Source organism: Protopterus annectens, chromosome 11.part0, assembly GCF_019279795.1.
Source record: "Protopterus annectens isolate FY-2018-M chromosome 11.part0, PAN1.0, whole genome shotgun sequence".
In the NCBI taxonomy this organism is placed as follows: Eukaryota; Metazoa; Chordata; order Ceratodontiformes; family Protopteridae; genus Protopterus; species Protopterus annectens.
In genome coordinates, this window is record NC_056745.1 from 1,060,787,805 (window position 1) to 1,060,811,363 (window position 23,559).

General features: G+C 36.4%; 1 protein-coding gene across 17 annotated transcripts in view; it reads left to right on the top strand.

Moving 5' to 3' along the window:
* LOC122815694 (mucin-19-like) overlaps nt 1–23,559 on the top strand; it is a 505,085-nt gene that overhangs the window by 14,760 nt on the left and 466,766 nt on the right. For all 17 annotated transcript variants that reach the window (XM_044088394.1, XM_044088400.1, XM_044088403.1 and 14 more), the window contains exons 2-3: nt 2,306–2,338; nt 19,508–19,736. In XM_044088394.1, coding sequence (XP_043944329.1) covers nt 2,306–2,338; nt 19,508–19,736 — 262 coding nt within the window. The remainder of the gene's footprint in view (nt 1–2,305; nt 2,339–19,507; nt 19,737–23,559) is intronic.

Genomic DNA, 23,559 nt, shown 5'->3' on the forward strand with positions numbered 1-23,559 from the left:
CAGCTAAGGTGTCATAATGCCCACCCTTGCATGTATGCAGTGCTAACAGCATTCTTTTATACATTATCGATGCCTAATCGATTTCCAGAAACATCCGTTTCCTATTTATTAAAGCCTCTCCATTGCATATATTATTAATGATTTTTATTTATTTAATTGGTCGTATGGTAGGTTTATAGTTTCATATGTTCATAGGTGTGTACTAGGCTAATGATCACAAGGGCCTTTTTTAAGCCTAGCCATGCAACCCAAATCTCTAAAAAGTTCAAGTACCATTGATAATTGTAAACAGAGGCCTGGGAGATGAACCATATATAGGCTACCTGTGTCCATTAGAGACTTACTTGCCAAACTAGGGATGTATTTCCTGTTACCTATCCAGTTGTCCAAGTTATACTTGAATTGGATTAAGGAGGAGCTCTGCTTCACATGGATAGGGATCCTGTTACACAGAATTGGTAGTCTTTGGAATACATACCTGCCTCTCCAGCAGGTCATATTTATATCACAGGCAAGGTTTAAGTCCTTAGATCAGGTAATTCTGGTGCAGGATATCCATCAGGGTGGGGTCTAAAAATGCCTTGCATGCCAGGCATAGCTCTTCCCTCAACAGCCTGTAGGAGATAGAATACAGGGATAGAGCCTTAGTGCTGTCTGCATGGGACATGTTACTTATGCCCTGTTTTCTTTAAATGCAAAACCTCTGTCAGTGCTCCTGGTTAGATACATACTGAAAGGAGTATGATACTCTGTGATAGGTCTAATGAATGCTGAATACGGTGGAACAATGACCTCCTTGGACCTACATATTTGAAAGTATTAACATTCAGGATGTGGTATACATAGACTAATCAGCTAAACTGAATTTGCTTTGCCTTATTGCTTTAGTATCATAACCTGTAATATATCAGTGCTGAGAAACTATACTAATAAAAATACAAAAAGATTTAAAAATCTCATTAAAACCTGGAGTACTTTATAACTACAGAAAGACATTCCAGTGTAATTTTGTCTTGGGAAGTTAATCATTTTATTTGCTTAAGTCTCTCGGTTGTGTAGCATGACAAGATTGTTGTTGTTGTGTCTTTTGGCTTTTCCCGGTTAGGGGTCTCCACAGCAGAACTCCAGTCCGCTAATGATTGGCAGTAAATTTTTACATGCCAAGTTGCCAGCCCTGACACACAACCTTCAACGAAGGTACACCCATTCATGCATGTCTCCACACAGAAGATGCTCTAGCTGAAAATCGAACAGGACAACGTCTTACTATGAGGTGACAACGCTACCGCAGCACCACCACCGCATGACAGTATTGTATGATTTTATAAATAAACCCCATTCCATACTATCCTGCACTCATTCATGCCTTCTTGCCTAATCTTCACATTTGCTGTGATGAGACCATACTGTTGAGGATGAATATGCTTGCAGATCATTTCTGACCTGCACTAAATGCTCTAAATTTATCATGGATTTCAAATAACTCCCATATTTAAATTGTCTTATTCATCTCTCAAAAGGCTATGATGTACCTTTATATTACTCATCCAAAGAGAACACAAACATTCATTGTAGTTCTCCTTCAGAATGAGGGAAGATGTAACATCCATTCCTTTCCTTACCCTTGCTGTTCTGTGAACCTAAAAAATTATAGCCACCATTTTGGTCCTCTTCTACTCTAGGACCCACTGTGTTCACTGATTTGGGACCATTATTCATATTATTTTAAATTTTTAAAAAACAAAAAAAACAGGAATCACATAAGTCATTGCAACCTTATCATTCTAGCAAAGAAACATGGTGTACATCCTCCAAGATTTTACAATATATTCATCTTATTTGCCATGGAGGATTAAGGCTGTGAACTGTTATGAAGCAACTTCTTATGGTAAAAAGTTTGATCCTTTCAGTCTTCATCAGGCTACTTTGTAAACTTGAGCAAGTCACTTAACCAGACAATGCTTTTGGTGCAATTTGGAGAATGGACAAGGCTCCTCCATGGTCACCCGGTCTACCAATGTACCTAACCTCACCAAATTAACATTTTTTTTTTATCTAGGATTTACAAATGTGACATATAGTTGTTGAAAATCTCACTTGCTCTGTTTCTTTAAGTGTCAGATAGAACACTGGCCATGCATGTATATTGTACAAACACACTAGATGGAGATACATAATAGATAGCACACTTTTTTCAGACTACAACTGCATGTTAAATTATGAGTAATAAAAAAGTAATTTTGCCTGTTACAGATAGGAAAGTATTACAGTTGTACTATATAATTTTTTTTGTGTGTTTACACAGGACTTGTTGCTAACGCTCAGTCACAAAACTCAGGTAAGCTGAACCCCTCTTTTAGTTTCTTACTTTATCCCAAATTGGTGTTAATTATTTACACTACAAATACAATCCATGGCATAACATTTCTACACTATTAATGTGTATGTGTGTATGTTATAATTATCACAGACTAGATGGAGTTCCATTTTTCTTGTGTTAATATTTATTATATATTATTACATGATAAAATTGTTACATTTTATACTTGAGAAGAATCTTGTGTTGATCATTGCTTTATTGTTGTTCATGTTTCAATAAATAGTTTGTTATAGAAAGATCATAAATGGTGCATATTATGCAAAAACACACACACACATTAGAGCTTAGCTAATCTCATTCTTTCTTGTTTATTTTAAAAGCCTTTTTATGACATGGACTCCCTCTTTCTTTGAGATTCGCATTCTGTTTATACAATGCTCACTATGGACTTCCTTTATTCCAGGGTACTTGCAAGATCCTACTATCCCTGGGATTCAATAACACCTATACTAAGTGTACACTAATTATACACTGTTCTGAGTGAACAGACAACGCAAACATAACTCACATCTTACAAAAAAAACAAATATTACTTTCCTAACAAGAATACAAAACAGATTGCAGTTGCTGGCTTCATTTAAACTTCTAAACTTTGTTTCCCCAGTTGATGAAAAGTTGCATTATCAGCTCATGTACCTTATTCTACTCATTTCATTATGAAGCTTCCCATTTGTCCCAGAGTGCAACAAGCAGCCCAACATCACCTCTGATCATCTTTTACAGTTTCCTGGTTAGGTAGGCAAGCATAAATGCACAACTATATTCATAGCTTCTTTTACACCTGTTTGTAGCTGCAGATGCCAGTACCTGTATTCCCTAACGGTTGCTTTACTCAACTCATTTCTTCAGAAGGAAATTTTAAAAGTTAAGCCAAATATGTCAGAATTAGTCAAGGTTTTTGAGTTGTATATCTTTAAAACAAAAAGTGTCATCTTACAAGGTGCTATAATTGGAAAAGACTGCCTCAGAACTGAACGGAAATAGGATGTGTAGCTTTATTATGTCTAGAATTTATGACATAAGAAGTTGTAACACCATTTTCTTACTAAATAATCTAAGAAATATCTAGTAAGTAAGGATAAAAATAAAAGCACAGTTCGGATGAACTAAGAGGAAGTTTTACTGTGCCACTGCTGTTTGGGCAGTTTTTCCATCTCTTTCAACCTTCTGGTTTAAAAGCCTGCATTTGCTCTTGTTTCCCACCTTTCCTTTAACTAGTCTAGTCCAGATACAGATTTGCTGTATCCAGGACTGTTTGTAAGTTTCTGAGCCCTCAAGCCTTTTTGTGTTGGAAGGAAGCCCTCTAGCTTATCAGTGGGAGTGGTAAGCTCTAGGTAGCCTATCTACCGCAAGAGTGGTTTCTGGCCCATAAATTATAGTTTATTGGGCGTTTGGGCAGTTTTGACATCTCTTTCAACCCTCTGGTTTAAAATCCTGCATTTGCGTTTGTTTCCCACCTTTCCTGTAACTAGTCTAGTCCAGATACATATTTGCTGTATCCATGACTGTTTGTTAGTTTCTGAGCCTCCAAGTCTTTCTCTGTTGGAGGGAAGCATTCTAGCTTATCAGTGGGAGTGGTAAGCACCAGGTAGCCTATCAACCACAAGATCCAGGTACAGATTCTTAGTTTTAGCACTTGAATTTGCTTGTTCATGCTCAGCACTTGTTCAGAACTTGTTGTTAGCACTAGATAACCTACAAATTGCTACAGCACTCAACCTTCCTCTTTACCTAGAGGAAAACAGTTTTTGTACTTACTTTCTTCACTTGCTTAGAGAAAAACAGCTCTTATACTCACTTTCCTCACTTGTCTAGAGGAAAGTAGTTTTTTTTCAGGCATGTCCAAGGGTCAGCTCCCAGTGTTCTCTCCTGTCTATCTGATGAATCTCGACATCTTGAGGTAATGCAGCAATTGCCTCATGTACACAGACAACCCTCTCCTCCTACCACCCAACACCACAACCTGTGAGAGATGCACTTATCTAGCCAAACTGGAGGTAAAGCTCTCTCCAACCAAGACTGAACTTGACAGTCAAGAGAAGGTAAACATTTGCACCACACCACACTCATCACATAGTCCTACTAAACCTACTATCTAACACAGAAACACAAAAACATTCGCAGAGGCTCTCAATAATAATCCTCTCAAGCAACAGAGACCTCCAAAGCGGAAACACAAGCAACCTCCATCCCCCAACAGAACCCAAATCCACATAGCCCACAGACTCAGTGTGCCAATAAACCACAGCCCATAAGACAAACCAATGTACCCAACACACTAGTCATTGGTGACTCTATAGACAGGCACACTGATGTCTCACTCACCAGGCTAAACAAGGAGAAGGTTACTGTCAGCTGCTTGTCGGGTGCCAGGATCCGCCACATAACCCACACACTCAGGTCGCTCCATGACAAGTACAAATATGAGTCTGTCATTGTCAATGTTGGTGTGAACGACCTGAGATGTGCCTCCTTGGACTACATGAAAAGAGACATGGAAGAGCTCTCTGTTCTTGTAGCTCAGAAGGTATGACCCTAGCCCTGAGCAGAATCCTGTCATCGCCCAGAATGATACCACAGTGCAAGGACAAAATGATTTACTTCAAATATTGGCTAAGCTTCTAGTGTCATTCTAAGGGGATCCAGTATCTGTCTGCCTGGGACGACATGGTTGACAGACCATGATGCTTTGCCAGAGATGGCCAGCACCTGTTGCCCCTGTGATTCCGGATACTGGCTAAGACTCGTTGCCTCTCATATAGTGCCTTTTTTAGGCAAGGTTCAAATGACAAATTCATCACCGTAACAGGAACAGGCAAGCAAAAACTGTGGGTAATGCTACTCAATGCTAGAAATCTAAATCTCAAAATGAACTCCCTCAAGGCACTCCTTAAAATGGAGAACATCGATATCTGTGTAGTGACAGAGACCTGGTTCAAGGCTCTAGAGAACACCGCTGCATTACCAGGCTATAACTCATACCACACTTTTTGGCCATTTAACCTGGACCAGAACACCAAAGGCGGAGGTGTGTCCATATTCATTAAGGATATCCACACCTCCAGGCTAGTTGCGCAGCATAATGCATCCGAAGTTATCCAAGTACAACTAACTCTGGGCAAAACTACAATCCAGATTGTAGCTTGCTACAGATCCCCCACCATGCCCCAGGATTCCCACTCTTTTTTTTTTGATATATTGGAAAATATTAGGGTTCAACCAAACACCCTAATAATGGGTGATTTCAACTACCCCACCATTAATGGGGAAAACTACTCATGTACCAACTCCTTCACTCAACGCTTTCTGGAATTCATAAATTCCAATGCTCTGGATCAACTTATCCACACCTCAACCAGGGGCAACAATATCCTAGACCTGGTCATTACCAACATAAGTGACCAGTATTTCACACCTGAAATCAACTCCTCGTTGGTCAGATCCGACCATAAGCTAATCACACTAGATATCTGCATCCTGCCCCCACAACCATTAAGGAAACCATGGTAAAAAATTTCTCCAAAGCCAACTTCATGCTTCTTAAGACAGAAGTGGCGAACTTCATGACACCCATGCATATGGACAATACAGTTATGACTGCTGAATCCTACACAAATACACTCTATAAGCACTTACACGAGTGCATGGAGCGTGCTATCCCAAACAGAACCAAGAGGCTATCATCCAAGAAAGAAAGCCAATCTGGTGGTCCCCTGCCATAAACAAACTCTACAACAGAAGGAAGAAACTGTTGCAAAAGAGAGTAAAATCCCATGAGTGGAGGAGCGCTCAGCCTCAGTAAGAAGTTGAGATTCCTTATAAGATCTTCCAAAGCTAGCTACGAAAACAAAATCACCACTGATTCTGAAGGCAATCACAAAGCATTCTATAGGTGTGTCAAGAATCTCATTGGCAACACCCAGATCTGCTCTGAGTTACAGCACAATGGCATGGAAATTACAGAACCAACTGATATTGCCAACATCCTGGCAGATAGGTTCAGTGCTAACTTTACCCCCCATCTCACCCCCTAAAGGGCCCATATCTATAAAGGAAGCATGCAGAGTCCCTATAATCACATTTATGCAGGTAAAAACTCCACTCTCTAAAACCAGAAAAATACAGTATCCATGGGGCTGGACAACATCCCAGGCTGCGTTTTGCATGAACTTCAGAACAAACTGGCTCCCCACCTAAGCACCATGTTCAATCGTAGTCTCACATCAGGCTTTGTGCCCACTGAATGGCACACAGCAACAGTTATCCCACTCCACAAAAGAGAAGCCACCACTGATCCCGGGAACTATCGTCCTATTAGCCTGACAAGCCTGGTCTGCAAAGCCATGGAACATATCATCATGGAACTCATAAACAAAGACATTGGTAACCTCCAAACTCTGGACCTCACTCAGTTGGGTTTGTGAAAGGCAGATCATGCCTTCTGAACCTGATCGACTTCTTTGAGGTAGTCACCTAAGCTGTAGACGAGGGTAAGGTGGTTCACACAGCCTATCTTGACCTCGCCAAGGCTTTTGACACCATCCCCCATTCTGGAATTGTGGCTAAACTCACTAAATTATGTATAAATCCCTACGTTACAAGATGGGTTGCCAACTGGCTCACTGACAGAACCCACACTGTAAAAGTTGCATACTCCAAATCTGACTTCAAACCAGTGACAAGTGGAGTGCTACATGGTTCAGTACTGGGACCACTCCTGTTTGGTATCTACTTCTCTGAAGTACAGGTTAACACTAAAGACCTCTGGCTAACAGAGTTCACAGATGACTGCAAACTAGGATCCAGAGTTGAGTCCTCAAATGATGTGGACATCCTGCAGAAGTGCCTCACTGAGACAGATGCCTGGTGTCAGAGGCATGGCCTCAAGCTCAATGCCAAAAAGTGCATTGTCATCCCCTTTGGTAAAAACTCTGTACCCATGAACTACCACATAAACGGCAGTCTACTTAACACCAAATGTGTGATGAGACATTAGGACACAGGTGGACAGTAGTCTCTCCTTTGATAATCAGATCACCACAGAAGACAGGAAATCTTTTTATGTGGCACACCTCATCACAAAAGGTTCTCATCCAGGAAAAAAGAAGTCATTGTTCCCCTCTACTCGGCACTCATTAGACCCATTATAGAGTACAATGCCCCTTTTGGAATGTACCTCATAAGGTATCTGCAGCAGCTGGAAAGGCCACAGAAGTACCTCACAAAGAGGATTACTGGCCTCAAACAGATGCCCCACACAGACCGTCTCAAAAAACTCCAGCCTTACTCTGTAGAATAGCGCCTACTCCAAGGATATCTCTGCCTAACATATAAAGCTATGTTAAACCCAGAGCTGTTGGACATGCTACATCTTAAGAAATCCCAATCCCTCCAAGCTACACGCACTGGGAACCTAAACCCTGTCACCACAATAAGCAGGACATGCTGGAGGGATAGATTCTTGTCCCAGAGACTTCCTATACTCTGGAACAAGCTACCCATCTATGTCAAACAAAGCTCCTGATTAGCACTTTTCAAGAAAAATCTTGATGAGTGGATGGGAAATAGGGAATACATCCCAGGGATCACTTCTGTGCTCGACAGTGGCACAGGAAATTAACTTTCTTGGGTGCCATAAGCCAGGGGAACCTTGTTGGTTAGGCTTACTTAGGCCCTCGGCCGATTGCCTAGTACCTACCTATGAACCTATGAACCTGTGAAAGATAAGCACTTTCATCTACTAAACTGTTTTCAAGAGCTGTGGACTTCTTCAGATTAATATTCATGCCAGAGTAACAAGCTGCTGTTATTAAATCAGTAGGCTAACTTGAAAATGGACCTCTCAGAGCAAATTAACATATCTATATATAAATAAATAAGTTAACCTGGATAACAAATCTAAATAAATATTTGTACAAGTCCAGTACACATTTCTGTAACTGCCAGCATTACTCAGCTCAGCACAACCCTGTATGTCCTATAATTCAGGCATGCAGAAATCTAGTTCTTTATTCTTGGTACTCCAGTTTTCCTCATAGCCACTTGTGAATGACTACATCAAACGCCTTGGATAAACACAAGTAAGCCATATATATATATATATATATATATATATATATATATATATTGGATAAACACAGGTAAGCCATATATATATATATATATATATATATATATATATATATATATATATATATATATATATATGGGTCCCTATGACTTTGTCGACAATTCATTTCACTGACACTCATTTTAAATCAACAGTTCATTTCGTCGACAGAAAGATGTGGCCCCTTCCCCAATGTTGTGCAACCCTGGAGTTGATATATATAGTTAGGGGGGTGTGGGGGGCACAGCCCCCCACAGTGGGGGGTGTGGGTGGCAAAGCCCCCCACCTAACATTGGGGAAGGGGGCACATCTTTCTGTCGACGAAATGAACTGTCGACGAAATGAGTGTCAGTGAAATGAATTGTCGATGAATTCATAGGGACCCATATATATATATATATATATATATATATATATATATATATATATATAGGTGCTTCTCTGTCAAGTTTCCAAGTAACCCAGTCAAAAGATTTAATGAACTCTGACTGACAGGTCTTTCTGACAATGACTTTTCTGGTCTGTTGTCTGTGTAATCTTAATGTAAGTTGCTGAGCTTTCTAATGTACATATACACATACATAAAACAAAAGACACACAGAAAACACATGTTGGGCCATACCAGAGAGACCCCGGCAAAACAGATCATTATCATTATAATTGCTTATTCTAATTTATTTCTACCTAAGGCTGGGGTGCCACTTCTCTCGATTCAGTGCCACTTTCCTGCCTTCTTCAGTATTCATGCCTGACAGTTGCATGTCTTATCTTATGCAACTGAGCTCTCCATTGGTTAGCCATCCTTATTTCCTTTTGCCTTCCTCCTGTTTCTCAAATGTTATTCACCAAATCATATTCTAGTTTCCAGCACATGTGAAAAAAGTCACTATAATGTTCTTTTTGCCCTTCTCTGCAATTGAAACTAATTTAACTTCTGCTCTTACAACATGCTTTCTTCATCTCTTGTACAGTATGCATCATAACACCCATCTCAGATACTTCATTTCCATTACACCTAGCTTTCTTAATGGCTGTACCTTCACTGTCAAGGTTTCTGTGCTGTGCATAATTTCTGGTCATGTCACTGTCTTATATGCCTTACTTTTCAGCTTTTTTGTCATTCTTCATTCATTTACTGTGCCAGTTCCTGTAGCACTTCTGATAATAGCTTTCACAATCTCATTCAGACTTCCCTTCCCTCAGATACTTGCAGCTGTTAACCTGTTCCACCATTTTCTCTTCTATCTCAAATGTCAGCATCTTCCGATTTCTACTATTCGATAACAAAAAAATGTCTTCTGCTATAATCTGATCTGAATGTGAGTTGCACGTCTCCCTCATTTTCCTTTCTACCTGCTCTGTTCATTCATTTATCAATCATTCTCTCCAGTACTTTCATACATTGTGTCAGGAGTTTGATACCTCAATACTGACCATAGTTGTGAATTTTCCATTTCTTCTTGCATACTAGTACTAAAATATTTATTCTCAAGTCATATGAGGTACAACTTTCTCTCCATATGACTATGAGTACCCTTGGGGCAATTTGTCCTCTAACTCACCCATCATCCTGATCATATCTGCCATCTGAGTCTGCTGCTTTCCCCTGACATTCTGTTCTTAATTCATTCACTACAATGGTGTTCTGGAAGTTTACACAGTAACTTTCAAAGTGCAGAGTCTAAGTTTTTGACAGAATCAAGCTATGTCCTGACATGTCAAACAATAGCAAACTCTTCAGCCCAAGATATTTTTATAGTGGTAGTGTTCTTTAGTTGTAGATCTTAAACTGGATTTCATAAGTCACAGCAAACCAAATAAATATTAAATGAGAAACACAATACAACACACCCATGAGACGAGTGCTCCATTACAAAGCAGGCAGTTAATCTCCAGAATTATGATGATAGTAACGAAGCAGCCAAGTTCCAAAACGGTTTTAAAAGCAATAGATATTTATTGTATCAAACATCCAGTAAGCGCTTTCGCTTAATAGCTTCTTCAGACTGACAAAAGTATAATACTAAAACTAGGTCCTTATATAAAAATTCAAAAACACTTAGACCAATCATAGGACAGTTTCACTTAAAAACAGATAATCTTTAAAGGTACATATATAAAATTAAATGCATAAAATGGTTAATACATAAAAATTCATATATATAAGTCAAACATGTGAACTGATAACTAAAGGCATATGATGGCTGGACAAAAATTAATTTGAGCATTTAAAGGTATGTATAAATATGTGGAGGCATTCTCATCTATATATGTATGTGTAAACTATTTAAGTATCATAAGTTTTTTAAGAAAAGGTTTGATGGTTGCCCTTTCATTCAAGCCATGACCTCTGTCTGCTCTAAGTATAATAATCCAGTTGTTTTCTTTATACTCTGTGTGGTTCCTAATGTCTCCACCTCTTATGCTAGGTACACTCATTTCAATAACTCTAAATGTGTAATAATGTCCATCTCCATAACGAGATATATGTGTAGCTAGAACATTTTTATCTGATTTCTTTCTAATATGGTGCACATGCTCACGGATCTTATCTCTAAGGATCCGGTTGGTTTTTCCAACATAAAAGGATTGACAGACCTGGCACACAGCTAAATATACAAGATTTGAACTTTTGCAAGTAGCTTCTGTATAAAAAATGAAGTCCTTTTGTAAATCTGGGTGATAGAATCTATCAGAAATATCAATATACATGCAGAAATTGCATGCTCCACAAGGTCGTGTCAACCTTTCCTTATTATCATTAGTATAATGATTACTCTCTTTGTGGCAGAGTAACCTCTTTAAATTTTTTCAACTTTTATATGTAAACCTTGGTTGGTCACCTACAATTTGGCTAATGTCACTATCAACTTGGAGTACAGACCAGTGCTTTCCAAAAATTCTTACCAATTCTTTATTATCTAGGGTATAAAAAAGAGGGACCTTAAGAGAAGTAGGTCTACTGGCATTAATGTTACTAGTGTCATCCTTTTGTGCACCAAAATAAGGTGCAGCTACATTCATACGTAAAGTTTGCATATCTGAAAGATTAAACGAAATTTCATGTATAGGATATCCCCTTGACAAAAGCCTATCTCTTAAGCCATCAAGTTCATCAGAGAAACAATTTTCAAGGGCATTTAACCTCGATGCTCTGAGTGAGGCCTTGTCCTCTAATCAAATTTCTGAATATGTAACCCGGATGCATGCTTGATCTCATAAGAAGTGAATTTCTGTAGCATGATTTACGATACACTCCTGTGTTAATTAAACCATTTGCTAATTTTTCAACATATAGGTCCAAATATTCTATTCTTGTATAGGACCAGTTCATGGTAAATTTTGAACAGCTGACCATATTGTTAATTATATTATGAAACCCTAATAAATCATCCAAGCCACCTTTCCATAGTAGAAAAAGATCATCGACAAAATGTCGATAGAACACTACATGTGTCTTAAATTCTTCTGTTCTACTAAGTATTGTTCCTTCCCAGTGTGCTAAAAACATATTTGGGTAGCTGTTTGCGTATGGGGTGCCCATAGCAACCCCGTGCCATTGAATATATATTTCTTCATTGAAGGTAAAAATATTATTCTCTAAAACTTGCTCCAGAAAATAAGTTACTAGATCTATTTGAGCAGGTGAAAAATTACTAAGTTCAGTTAAGTACTCATGAATATATTGTATACCCAAATCATTTGGTATCACTGTAAAAAGAGATTGCACATCAAAGGTAACAAAAAGCACATCTTCTAAATCAGTTACATCTTTAAGACATTCATATAAATCAACAAGAAATTGTTTAGAATCCCTAAGTACTAGGGTATTCAAATTAATAATGGGTCTGAGATGTTTTCCACATATACAGAAAGGGGCTCAGTGACCCATCCTCCACCAGCCACTATGGGTCTCATTGGTGGGTCAGAGGAATTTTTGTGTATCTTTGGGAGCCCCAATATAAGCGGAATAAGTGGATCAGAGACACAAAGATAGTCAAATGTTTCCTTGATAATAAGACCTTCTTCATGAACATCCCTTAGAGTATTAAATACATAGCTTGCAATCAGATGTGCTTCATTAACTGTAATTGTGTTGTAAAAATTATCATCACTTAATAAGTCTAACATAGAACTCACATAGTGAGATGTATCCATGACCACAATTAAACTGCCTTTATCAGCAGGTTTAATTGTTATCAAGTCATTATTTTGCAATTGTTTCAGTGCTATATTCTCTTTATAGTTCGAGTTATACCTTTTTTTTTTACATCCCGGAATGTATTACTCCCTGAATTATTTTCATAATATTTAAGTAATTTCTCTTCAGTAAGTTTTAAGTAAGCATCTGCTTGGGGATGGTTGATTGGAACAAAACTACTCATGCATTTAAAAGGAAAAGTTAGGTTGGTTTGTACCTGTTCTTCTTGTTGTTTATTATCACCATAAAATAACCAAAGCATAATATTGCGACAGAAGACCTTCAGGTCCAAAATGGTATCTGTCATCTTTCTCTTACAAGTAAGAGTAAAGTTTAAACCTTTAGACAGAACTTCCACCTCATCAGAGGAAAGCTGGTATGTTGAGATGTTCGTAACTAATGAGTCGATACATTCCCCCACATTTTCTTTAATGTTTGGTTGGGATTGTACTCGCCTGAGTGTTTGCATTTTTGTCGTCCTCGGCTCAAGGACCGAGTCCGCCTCCCTCCCTTGTCTACTCGGACAGGTAAGGGAAAAGAAATGTCCACACCCATGTAAGAGATAGAGCCAGTAGGTGGACTTGAGGCTTGTTTTGCAAATGTTTTTGGTCTTACAACTGGTTCAGAAGGAAGAGATATAGAAGCAGTGTTATTGAGAACTACCTTAAGGTATAAATTCAAATCATGTTGTACCTGAATACCTTGTGAGTCATTGATTTGTATGCTATCAAGGTACACTACTATGTAAGGTATTCTCCGAAGTTACTAAGTTGGTAATTACACTATCATTTAAATGAGACTGAATATTTTGTTCATTTTGTTTACTATTAATAGTATTGTTGATAGCATTACCACTATCATAGGAAACATTTGTATTAGCTGAAACATCCACTCCATTCATACTACACTCATTTGAAGGTACAACAAATTTGCTTTTTCTTTCATTAATCATAGGACCTTGTCTATTGACAGTCTCTAGATTTTGACCATGTCTGGGCCACATGAAGACATGGCCCAGTTTAAAGTCATTTATATCCCTCATTCTCTTTATTTTCTTTTGCTGTAATAATTTGCGTTCAAAAGCTGCTACCCCATCAAGTAGACTCTCAAAAAGAGGGTTAACGATTCTTTCAGCAAAACTTTTAAAAATAAATTCCTGTTGCTGCTTGACACTGGTTATAAGTTTATCCTCTTTAGGACGAAAAAAGTCAACAAGCGACTGCGTGTGCTTGCCGCTTACCTCAAGGTTTAATTGTTGCCAATGTGCTAGTAAGTCCGGATATTGTGTCCCTTGAGTGGGCATGTTGAAGACACGCAAACCACGGGGTAAAATCCTTTTCTCCAGACAATACTGAAAGTGATGTCTCTGTGCCTGGAGTCTTTTTAGTTTAAGGAAATCCCTTTCCAAGGCGCACATTGCTTGTTGCAGTCACTCGGAATCACTGGCCGCATTAGAAGTATCATCATCCGTTGCACCCAGGTCAAATTGCCACACAGCACTCTTAGTATGTGAAAGATACTGGGTAAATCTCTTGTTCAGCATGTTCCTCACACCATCTCCCCTCTCTGGGTTGTAATCCAGTTCAACAATGTCATTCCCCTCCATAACCTTGTTCACATGGTTAGCTGTGGAAGGAATAAAAGAAAAATAAATGAGAAACACAGTACAACACACCCACGAGATGAGTGCTCCATTACAAAGCAGGCAGTTAATCTCCAGAATTATGATGATAGTAACGAAGCAGCCAAGTTCCAAAACGGGTTTAAAAGCAATAGATATTTATTGTATCAAACATCCAGTAAGCGCTTTCACTTAAAGCTTCTTCAGACTGACAAAAGTATAATACTAAAACTAGGTCTTTATATAAAAATTCAAAAACACTTAGACCAACCATAGGACAGTTTCACTTAAAATCAGAGAATCTTTAAAGGTACATATATAAAATTAAATGCAAAAAATGGTTAATACATAAAAATTCAGATATATAAATCAAACGTGAACTGATAACTAAAGGCAAACGATGGCTGGACAAAATAAATATGAGCATTTAAAAGTATGCATAAATATGTGTCTGAAGAAGCTATTAAGTGAAAGCTCTTACTGGATGTTTGATATAATAAATATCTATTGCTTTTAAAACCGTTTTGGAACTTGGCTGCTTCATTACTATCATCATAAGTCTGCAAATAAATATTAAGTTGTAATATTTTGTAAACAACTTATAATATCTCAACAACCACTGAAGTTACTCACATACTGTCAGCAGCATTTTTCATCTGTCTGTGAACTTTTATATGAACATACCTCTCAACTGTCCATATTTTTGTAGAATGTAAAGTTTTTTGCCTCACATTTTTGGTGTGTTCCTCATAAAAGTTATGCCTTTCTGGGAAATCATTGAGGATTGAAGTCACTAAATAATCACATGCATTTGAGTTTCAGACTTCATGTCATTCATGAAATAATTTTATAAGTGCAACATTTAAAACCTGCCCATACTATTAGACCTTTGCCCACCATTATTGTATGCTTTGTCAAGATTTCTTTCACCAAGAAGTTGAGAAGTATGCATATGAGGCTAAGCACGTCTGTCAGTGTTACTCAGTTTTTGAGATATTTTAGAAAACATGACATTTATGACAATATAAATAAACAAACAAATATTATGTAAACAACAATTAATATCTCTCTACCTGCACTAAACAGAAGTCAATTAGCAATATCATTTTTAGCCATGGTGCAAGCTTTAAGATTAAATCTTTTAATACTTTGTATTTTTTATGGTTTTGAAATTATTAATAATAAAAAAAATCAAGCCAAAAACAGTAAAACATAAACCAAAACCAAGTGTGAAACTGCTTTTACAGGCCCACATTTACCAGAGAGACCAAAGGAACCACAATGTTGTAAGTAAAATGACTACTTTAATAGAATGATAATTAAGTGCTTTTGCCCATGAAAAATGCATTGGATTGCATCAGAACCTAAACATCCACAAACTACAAACCTCTGTTTTAAAAAAAACATATATTAAATCATGTGTCATATACTAATCAGCCACAGCTAACACTTCATTAAATAAACTAATAAATAATTAATTTAAAAAAACATTTAAACCAAAATAACAAGAATCAAGGAAATGTCACTAAACATTACCTATAAAATCCAAGGTTAACATCTGCTCGATACAAACACAGCAGGATAGTATGAATCACTGATACTTAAAGACTAAACATAAAATAGGAAACTCTTTAATAAACAAAAAGAATGAGGGTAAGCACTTTTTAGGTTAATCAGACCACTCCATCAAACCAATAACACAACAATAAAATAATTTATAAAAATAATAAGCTAACCAATCAATATGCTCCAAAACAGTCACACGTACTGGATTCATTCAGAAAAACTATTGCATTCATAAGGCATCAGCGAATCAAATCAGCACCTAAGACCACATGCCTTAAGTATCAGTTTAATAGATGCAGCTTCATTCAAGCCAGGAAGCTTGTCAGTTTGCAAAGAAACAATCCATTTCAATTCTAGGCACTCTGTCTTATTTTTTGTTTTACCACCTTTTAAGTTCAGATTAACAGCTTCTAAAATAAAGAACTTAAAATGGTGGGCAGTTCCTAAGTCATGTATATGCCCCACTAAGGCATTATGAGCTTAAAAAAAAAAAAAAGCCAGAGTGCCTAGAATTGTCATGGATTATTTCTTTGCAAACTGACAAGTAGTTTGAGTTACTTAAGGCACATGGTCTTAGGCATTAATTTGATTCGCTGATGCCGTATGAATAAAATAGTTTTTCTGAATGAATATAGTACATGTGACTGCTTTGGAGCATATTGACTGGTTAGCTTATTATTTTTATAAATTATTATTTTATTGTTGTGTTATTGGTTTGAAGTGGTCTGATTAACCTGGAAAGTTTATTAAAGAGTTGCCTATTTTAAGTTTAGTCTTAAAGTATTGGTGACTTATACCATCCTGCCATGTTTGTATCAATTGACCTTTAACCTTGGATTGACTGTTTATCTTGCCCTACTCAATCTTTACCTTCATATTGTTCTTTTTATTTTTCATTGCATTACCTAAAAAACTGTAGATATGAGTATGCAAATGTATACAAGCTCAAGTACAACATTTAATGTTTTGAAGCTTGTAGAGTCAAAAAAGGAACAATAGAAACAGAATCATTGATAGCCAGGGGCACTGTGGCTTCTAAATTCCTTTGGCAGCTTGTTTCACAGTGCTCTAATTTGGATTCTCATTGCCAACCCATGGGATAACTTGACATTGTGTCTGTAATTACAAAGCTAAAATGTTTGAAAATTAAACAACTAAGTGAATGGCTGTACAGCACATTGTTGGATTTTTGCAAGAAATGTTATAACAGTGTTCATAGATATGATTTCTTAATATTGTGTCAATCTTACCGATGTAAAACACTGGGCAGGATGAACAAAGTGTAAGAAAACCACACCTAAGGTTGCACAATTCCCTTTTCTAAAATACCATGGACTTGGAATTATTGTCCAAAATGATGAAATTAAAGCCAGCAGTGTATTTACACTGAGGGCAACTACCACTTCTTGTAGTCCCCTTATTGATGATGGTTGAAAAATCAAACCCAGCAATTCTTTCAAAAATAACCTTTAGATTATACTCCTTCTTATAAACAAATTATGGTTTATTTCAAAATGATTATATAAATTCATGTTTTTTTTTTTTATTGTTCCAGTTTTATTTCAATATGTTCCCTAATTTGCTTTGTACATGAACTAAATTCCAAAACAAAAGCATTCTCATAGGAATTTTCAAAGCATTGCTTTGAAAATTTAAATTATTATTGACCAATGCCATGCTGAACAAGGAAAATATTTTGGACTCCATCCAGTTGTTAGTTCCTCAGCCAAAATTGTAAGCAGACAAGAAGGGTATCCTCTTGCGCTAAACATTATGAGAATATTGCCCCATTCCAACTCAAATGTACTAAAATCAGAAACTGTCCCTTGCACTCTGACCAATTGCCTCTTAATGAGGCTCTTTTCTTGAAAAAATGGGTTGCAACTACTGTAATACAATGAAAATGTTTGTTTACAGTAAATAGCAGATGCAAAACCAGTTTGAATTTTAAATATAGTAACATCTAAAAAATTAACCCTATCAAAATTGTGAGAGTGTGTAAATTAAAACACACCCACACAAGACTATTAAAAAAAAAGGCTCACTTTCCCTAACATGCCCTGCCCATAAAACAAAAATATCATCCAAATAATGAATATAAAATTTCCCTTTATTACCAAATGGTGAATTTAGAATAAACAACCCCTACAAACCAATCAATACCAACTTAACAAAAAATTGGGAACATACTACAGCCATCATCACAACTTTTATGACTTATAATATTCTCTTTCATAAAAAATAAAATTATTTGAAAGGACAAGTTCCATCAGATCAGCTGACAATCTGATCTGTAAAGAACTTAAAAAGGACATGCTATTAAGCTTCCTTAAACCAATATAACCCCAAATCCTGTGGGATACTGGAAAAAAGTTCAACTATATCAATAGTCAAAAGACTTACAGCAGAATCCCAACAATCATTTGGGAATCTACTTAAAAATTCCCAGGAATGCCTAAGAAAATGTCGGTTATAACTAAAATATGATTTAAATAATATGTTAATAAAACTCGCAAGTGGACAATTTTTTGAACCACTGGCCAAAAAGGATAAGTCTGAAAGGAGTATTTGTGATCTTCTTGTATACTTTTGGAGTTTCAAAAATTGTAAGAATCTAGGGAAGTTTAATAACCAAAAAATGATGCACATCATTCAACATAATACCCTGAACTAAACAGCCATCCAGGAAAGGTTCAATCTTATGGTAAATGAAGTCGACTTCAGTCAAAAAAAAAACTTAACATATGTGTCAATATCTTGTGAAACAGAAAACAATGAGTTAACATAGTCAATTTTATCCACCAGAACTAAGCCACCACACTTATCTGGTTTCATTATTTTAATCAAAGAATACTCAGATAGGGTTTTCAAAACTGCCCTCTTATTTGTGTTAAAAATCGATGTTTTAACCCTGGTTTCTTTGCCACTTAAAACATGAAGGTCTCTTTCACATGCCTTCTCAAATGCTATAATATCAGGATTTAAAGGTGAATTAAATACACTCTTCTTTTTATACAGCTTCTCTAAATCATTTTCTGGCTTCACATCATTCTGAATAAATAAGATAAATTAAGTTTCCTGGTAAATAATTTGAGATCATCCAAAGTCTTACAAATGTCCCATTTGTTGTTAGGTTCAAAAGTTAAAGCCTTCTCAAGCAAACACCCAGATAACTTCAGCATCTGATGGTATCACAGTTAGAATGGTTTCAAGATTTTCAGCTAAAGCAAGTTTACTGTTGCTGCTATTTTACTTTGGCTCAGTTTAACATTTCATCTGAAAGATGCCATACTCAGGAGTGTAGACCTCCTCTTTTGCTGCTCAGCATTGTCAGCAATTGATCTAGCTGTTTGGGGAATAGAACCCACAGCCTACTGCATCAAATGTAAATATGCTTGCTGTTTCAAAACTGACACTGCATTAAAGTATCTGTCAATAGTCTGACCATAAAACTAGTTCAGCAGAAGTGAAGAAAATGTGATTTACATTATTTTATATGTCATTGTACTGCTCTGTGTTTTCTATACTGAAATTCTTAGCATTAATTGCCCTTATACTGCAAAAGAAAAGTAACTTTCTTATCATTCGATTATTCATATGCTTAATGAAGCACCTTTTATTCATCTACAGTGATATGTTGCGCATTTGGAAAAGGAGGATATCTAACAACGAAAAACATAGCCATTAATTTAAAATCTACTTGTGTGTATAATTTTGTGCAGCAAAAGTCTGATTCTCTGCCTGCCTTTGCTGCTACATTATCACGAGATACGGATGGTAACCTGGAAAATATTAAAATCAGTATAGGTCAAGCCACAATTGACCTGAAGCAAGACTCCGTAACAATTGATGGGAACATGTAAGTAGTTATACATTTCTTAATATGTGTAATGTAGTATGCTTTCAATGCAAAACTGTGAAATTTTGAACATGAAAGAAAATACAGCATAATTTAGATTTTAAAATAATGCATGGTAAACCCTGGTTCTTAGAAGGTGAATGCATTAACATATACTTATTGATTTGTTGGGAAACAAAATATTTTTTATTGTTTATTCGGCTAAATAATTTGACAATGTTAATTTACAGAGTTACCTGTTTATTATTGTTTATTGTGAACAGATAGTATAACTTCAAAATGCATCAATATGTAGCTATTTTAAGTGAAAGTGAAGGTTTCACTACAAATGAGTAACAAATATTTTGTAGGTATTCTTTTTCTACATGAAAAAAATAGTGAGTGCTATTTCCCTTCAGTATGTATTATTTACATCACAGTACACGTGCAAAAATTCTGTCCTGTATGAGAAATGTTTTTGCTAACTAGTTAAACATGGGGATAGTACCTGAGGTAAATCCTAAAGCAACAAATCGAGTTACATTTTATTACAGAAACAGGAAAACTTGCAAAATTAAAAAAATCAATAGTATATTTACTTTTTTCAATTATAACTGTAAATCTGTCCATTATTATCTGTCATAAAATCTATAAAAAACATGTCACTACAAACAACTGCAAAAATAATAATAAACAGAGAAATAAAAGCTTCATAAACAAATAGTTAACCAGTGTTGTAGCACAAGAATATTTCTACTTTTGGCCTGTTTATTAAGGTTATGAAATTCAAAAATCCACATAACTGTTTGTGGGTGGAGGCATTTTCAACCAGAGGAAACAAGCCTTAAAAATTAATAAAATTAAGCATTTCCATATAGCTGGTTGCTTGCCTTGTAGATGCTGGGACTTAAGTATTTGCAAATTATATGCACTCACATGCATACACTCATACACACACACACACACACACACACACACACACACACACACACACACACACACACACACACACACACACAGAAAGACAGATATATGGAAGAGGTTACTTTGGCCAAAACACCCATATGCTGACATCTATTTTATTAGCACACTTTGGATGACAAAACAGATGACTGGCAGGTGTGCAAGACTGACGATCTTCCAAGGTTGGGGAGAAATGTCCCTTCCTTGGCATTTTGCAATGTTGCAGTTAGCATATATAATTAATAGGGGGTGTAGGGGTGCAATGGAGCTTGCCCATACAAAAAATAATGTTTAAATGTTTTGTGTTTACATGTAGAGAACATTTATATATATATATATATATATATATATATATATATATATATATATATATATATATATGTATATATATATATATATATATATATATATATATATATATATATATTTGTGTGTGTGTGTGTGTGTGTATGTAGCTATATATACATATATATATATATATATATATATATATATATCTATATATATTATATATATATTTTATATATATATATATATATATATATATATATGGGTTCACTTCAATTCACTGAACTTTCAATTCACTGACTTTCATTTCACTGACACCATTTCACTGAAATTCATTTCACTGAAACTTCATTTCACTGAAAGTTCATTTCACTGACAAGTATTATTACAAAGTAAATGGAATATGCCCCCTTCCCCACTGTAGTGCGACCCTGGAGTTAGAATATATAGTTAGGGGGGGTGTGGGGGGGCGCAATACTAAGCAATATTATATCAAAACGTAAGAATATCATATGAAATGAAGTGGGGGGCTGCGCCCCCCACACCTCCCGATGTGGGGGGCTCTGCCCCCCACATCCCCTAACTATATATTCTAACTCCAGGGTCGCACTACAGTGGGGAAGGGGGAATATTCCATTTTATTGCTAATAATAGTTGTCAGTGAAATGAACTTTCAGTGAAATTAAGTTTCAGTGAAATGAATTTCAGTGAAATGGTGTCAGTGAAATGAAAGTCAGTGAATTGAAAGTTCAGTGAATTGAAGTGAACCCATATATATATATATATATATATATATATATATATATATATATATATATATATATATATATCCTTGCACATATAATCACTGTATATACACTGCAAGCATCTCACAAGCAATAAAAAACTGTTAAGTAGAAGAGGACCATGGGGAGGGAATGGAAGGAGGATTTTTGGCTTAGAGTGGGAGAGGGATTTTCAGGTTAGGGAGTAGGAGGAGGATTTTAGGGTTGGGGAACAGGAAATAAGTCTTAGGTTTACAGAGTGGAAATGAAGTTTTAGGTTTAGATGCTTTGAAAGGGGTTTTAGTAATAGACAGTGATTGATGAATTTCAGTTTTTTTGAAGGGTAGTGATTAAGGAATTTTATTATTTTTTTTTTTGGGGGGGGGTGAGGGTAGAGTTTTTTATTTATCTATTTATTTCAATTTGTTTACCTTGAATATCCAACTGGATAAACAATTACTTTTTCAGTGGAGGCCCAAGGACAAAAGCTCCACAGGAAATAATAGTAGTAATTACACAACATGCAGAATGCTCATGCAGCAGTACATACAGAGCAGCATGAGAACTATTTACAGTAGTACTTACACAACATGCAGAATGCTCATGCAGCAGTACATACAAAGCTCCATGAGAACTATTTACAGTAGTACTTATACAACATGCAGAATGCTCATGCAGCAGTACATACAAAGCTCCATGAGAACTATTTACAGTAGTACTTACACAACATGCAGAATGCTCATGCAGCAGTACATACAAAGCTCCATGAGAACTATTTACAGTAGTACTTACACAATATGCAGAATGCTCATGCAGCAGTACATACAAAGCTCCATGAGAACTATTTACAGTAGTACTTACACAATATGCAGAATGCTCATGCAGCAGTACATACAAAGCTCCATGAGAACTATTTACAGTAGTACTTACACAACATGCAGAATGCTCATGCAGCAGTACATACAAAGCTCCATGAGAACTATTTACAGTAGTACTTACACAATATGCAGAATGCTCATGCAGCAGTACATACAAAGCTCCATGAGAACTATTTACAGTAGTACTTACACAATATGCAGAATGCTCATGCAGCAGTACATACAAAGCTCCATGAGAACTATTTACAGTAGTACTTACACAACATGCAGAATGCTCATGCAGCAGTACATACAAAGCTCCATGAGAACTATTTACAGTAGTAATTACACAATATGCAGAATGCTCATGCAGCAGTACATACAAAGCTCCATGAGAACTATTTACAGTAGTACTTACACAACATGCAGAATGCTCATGCAGCAGTACATACAAAGCTCCATGAGAACTATTTACAGTAGTACTTACACAACATGCAGAATGCTCATGCAGCAGTACATACAAAGCTCCATGAGAACTATTTACAGTAGTACTTACACAACATGCAGAATGCTCATGCAGCAGTACATACAAAGCTCCATGAGAACTATTTACAGTAGTACTTACACAACATGCAGAATGCTCATGCAGCAGTACATACAAAGCTCCATGAGAACTATTTACAGTAGTACTTACACAACATGCAGAATGCTCATGCAGCAGTACATACAAAGCTCCATGAGAACTATTTACAGTAGTACTTACACAACATGCAGAATGCTCATGCAGCAGTACATACAAAGCTCCATGAGAACTATTTACAGTAGTACTTATACAACATGCAGAATGCTCATGCAGCAGTACATACAAAGCTCCATGAGAACTATTTACAGTAGTACTTATACAACATGCAGAATGCTCATGCAGCAGTACATACAAAGCTCCATGAGAACTATTTACAGTAGTACTTACAC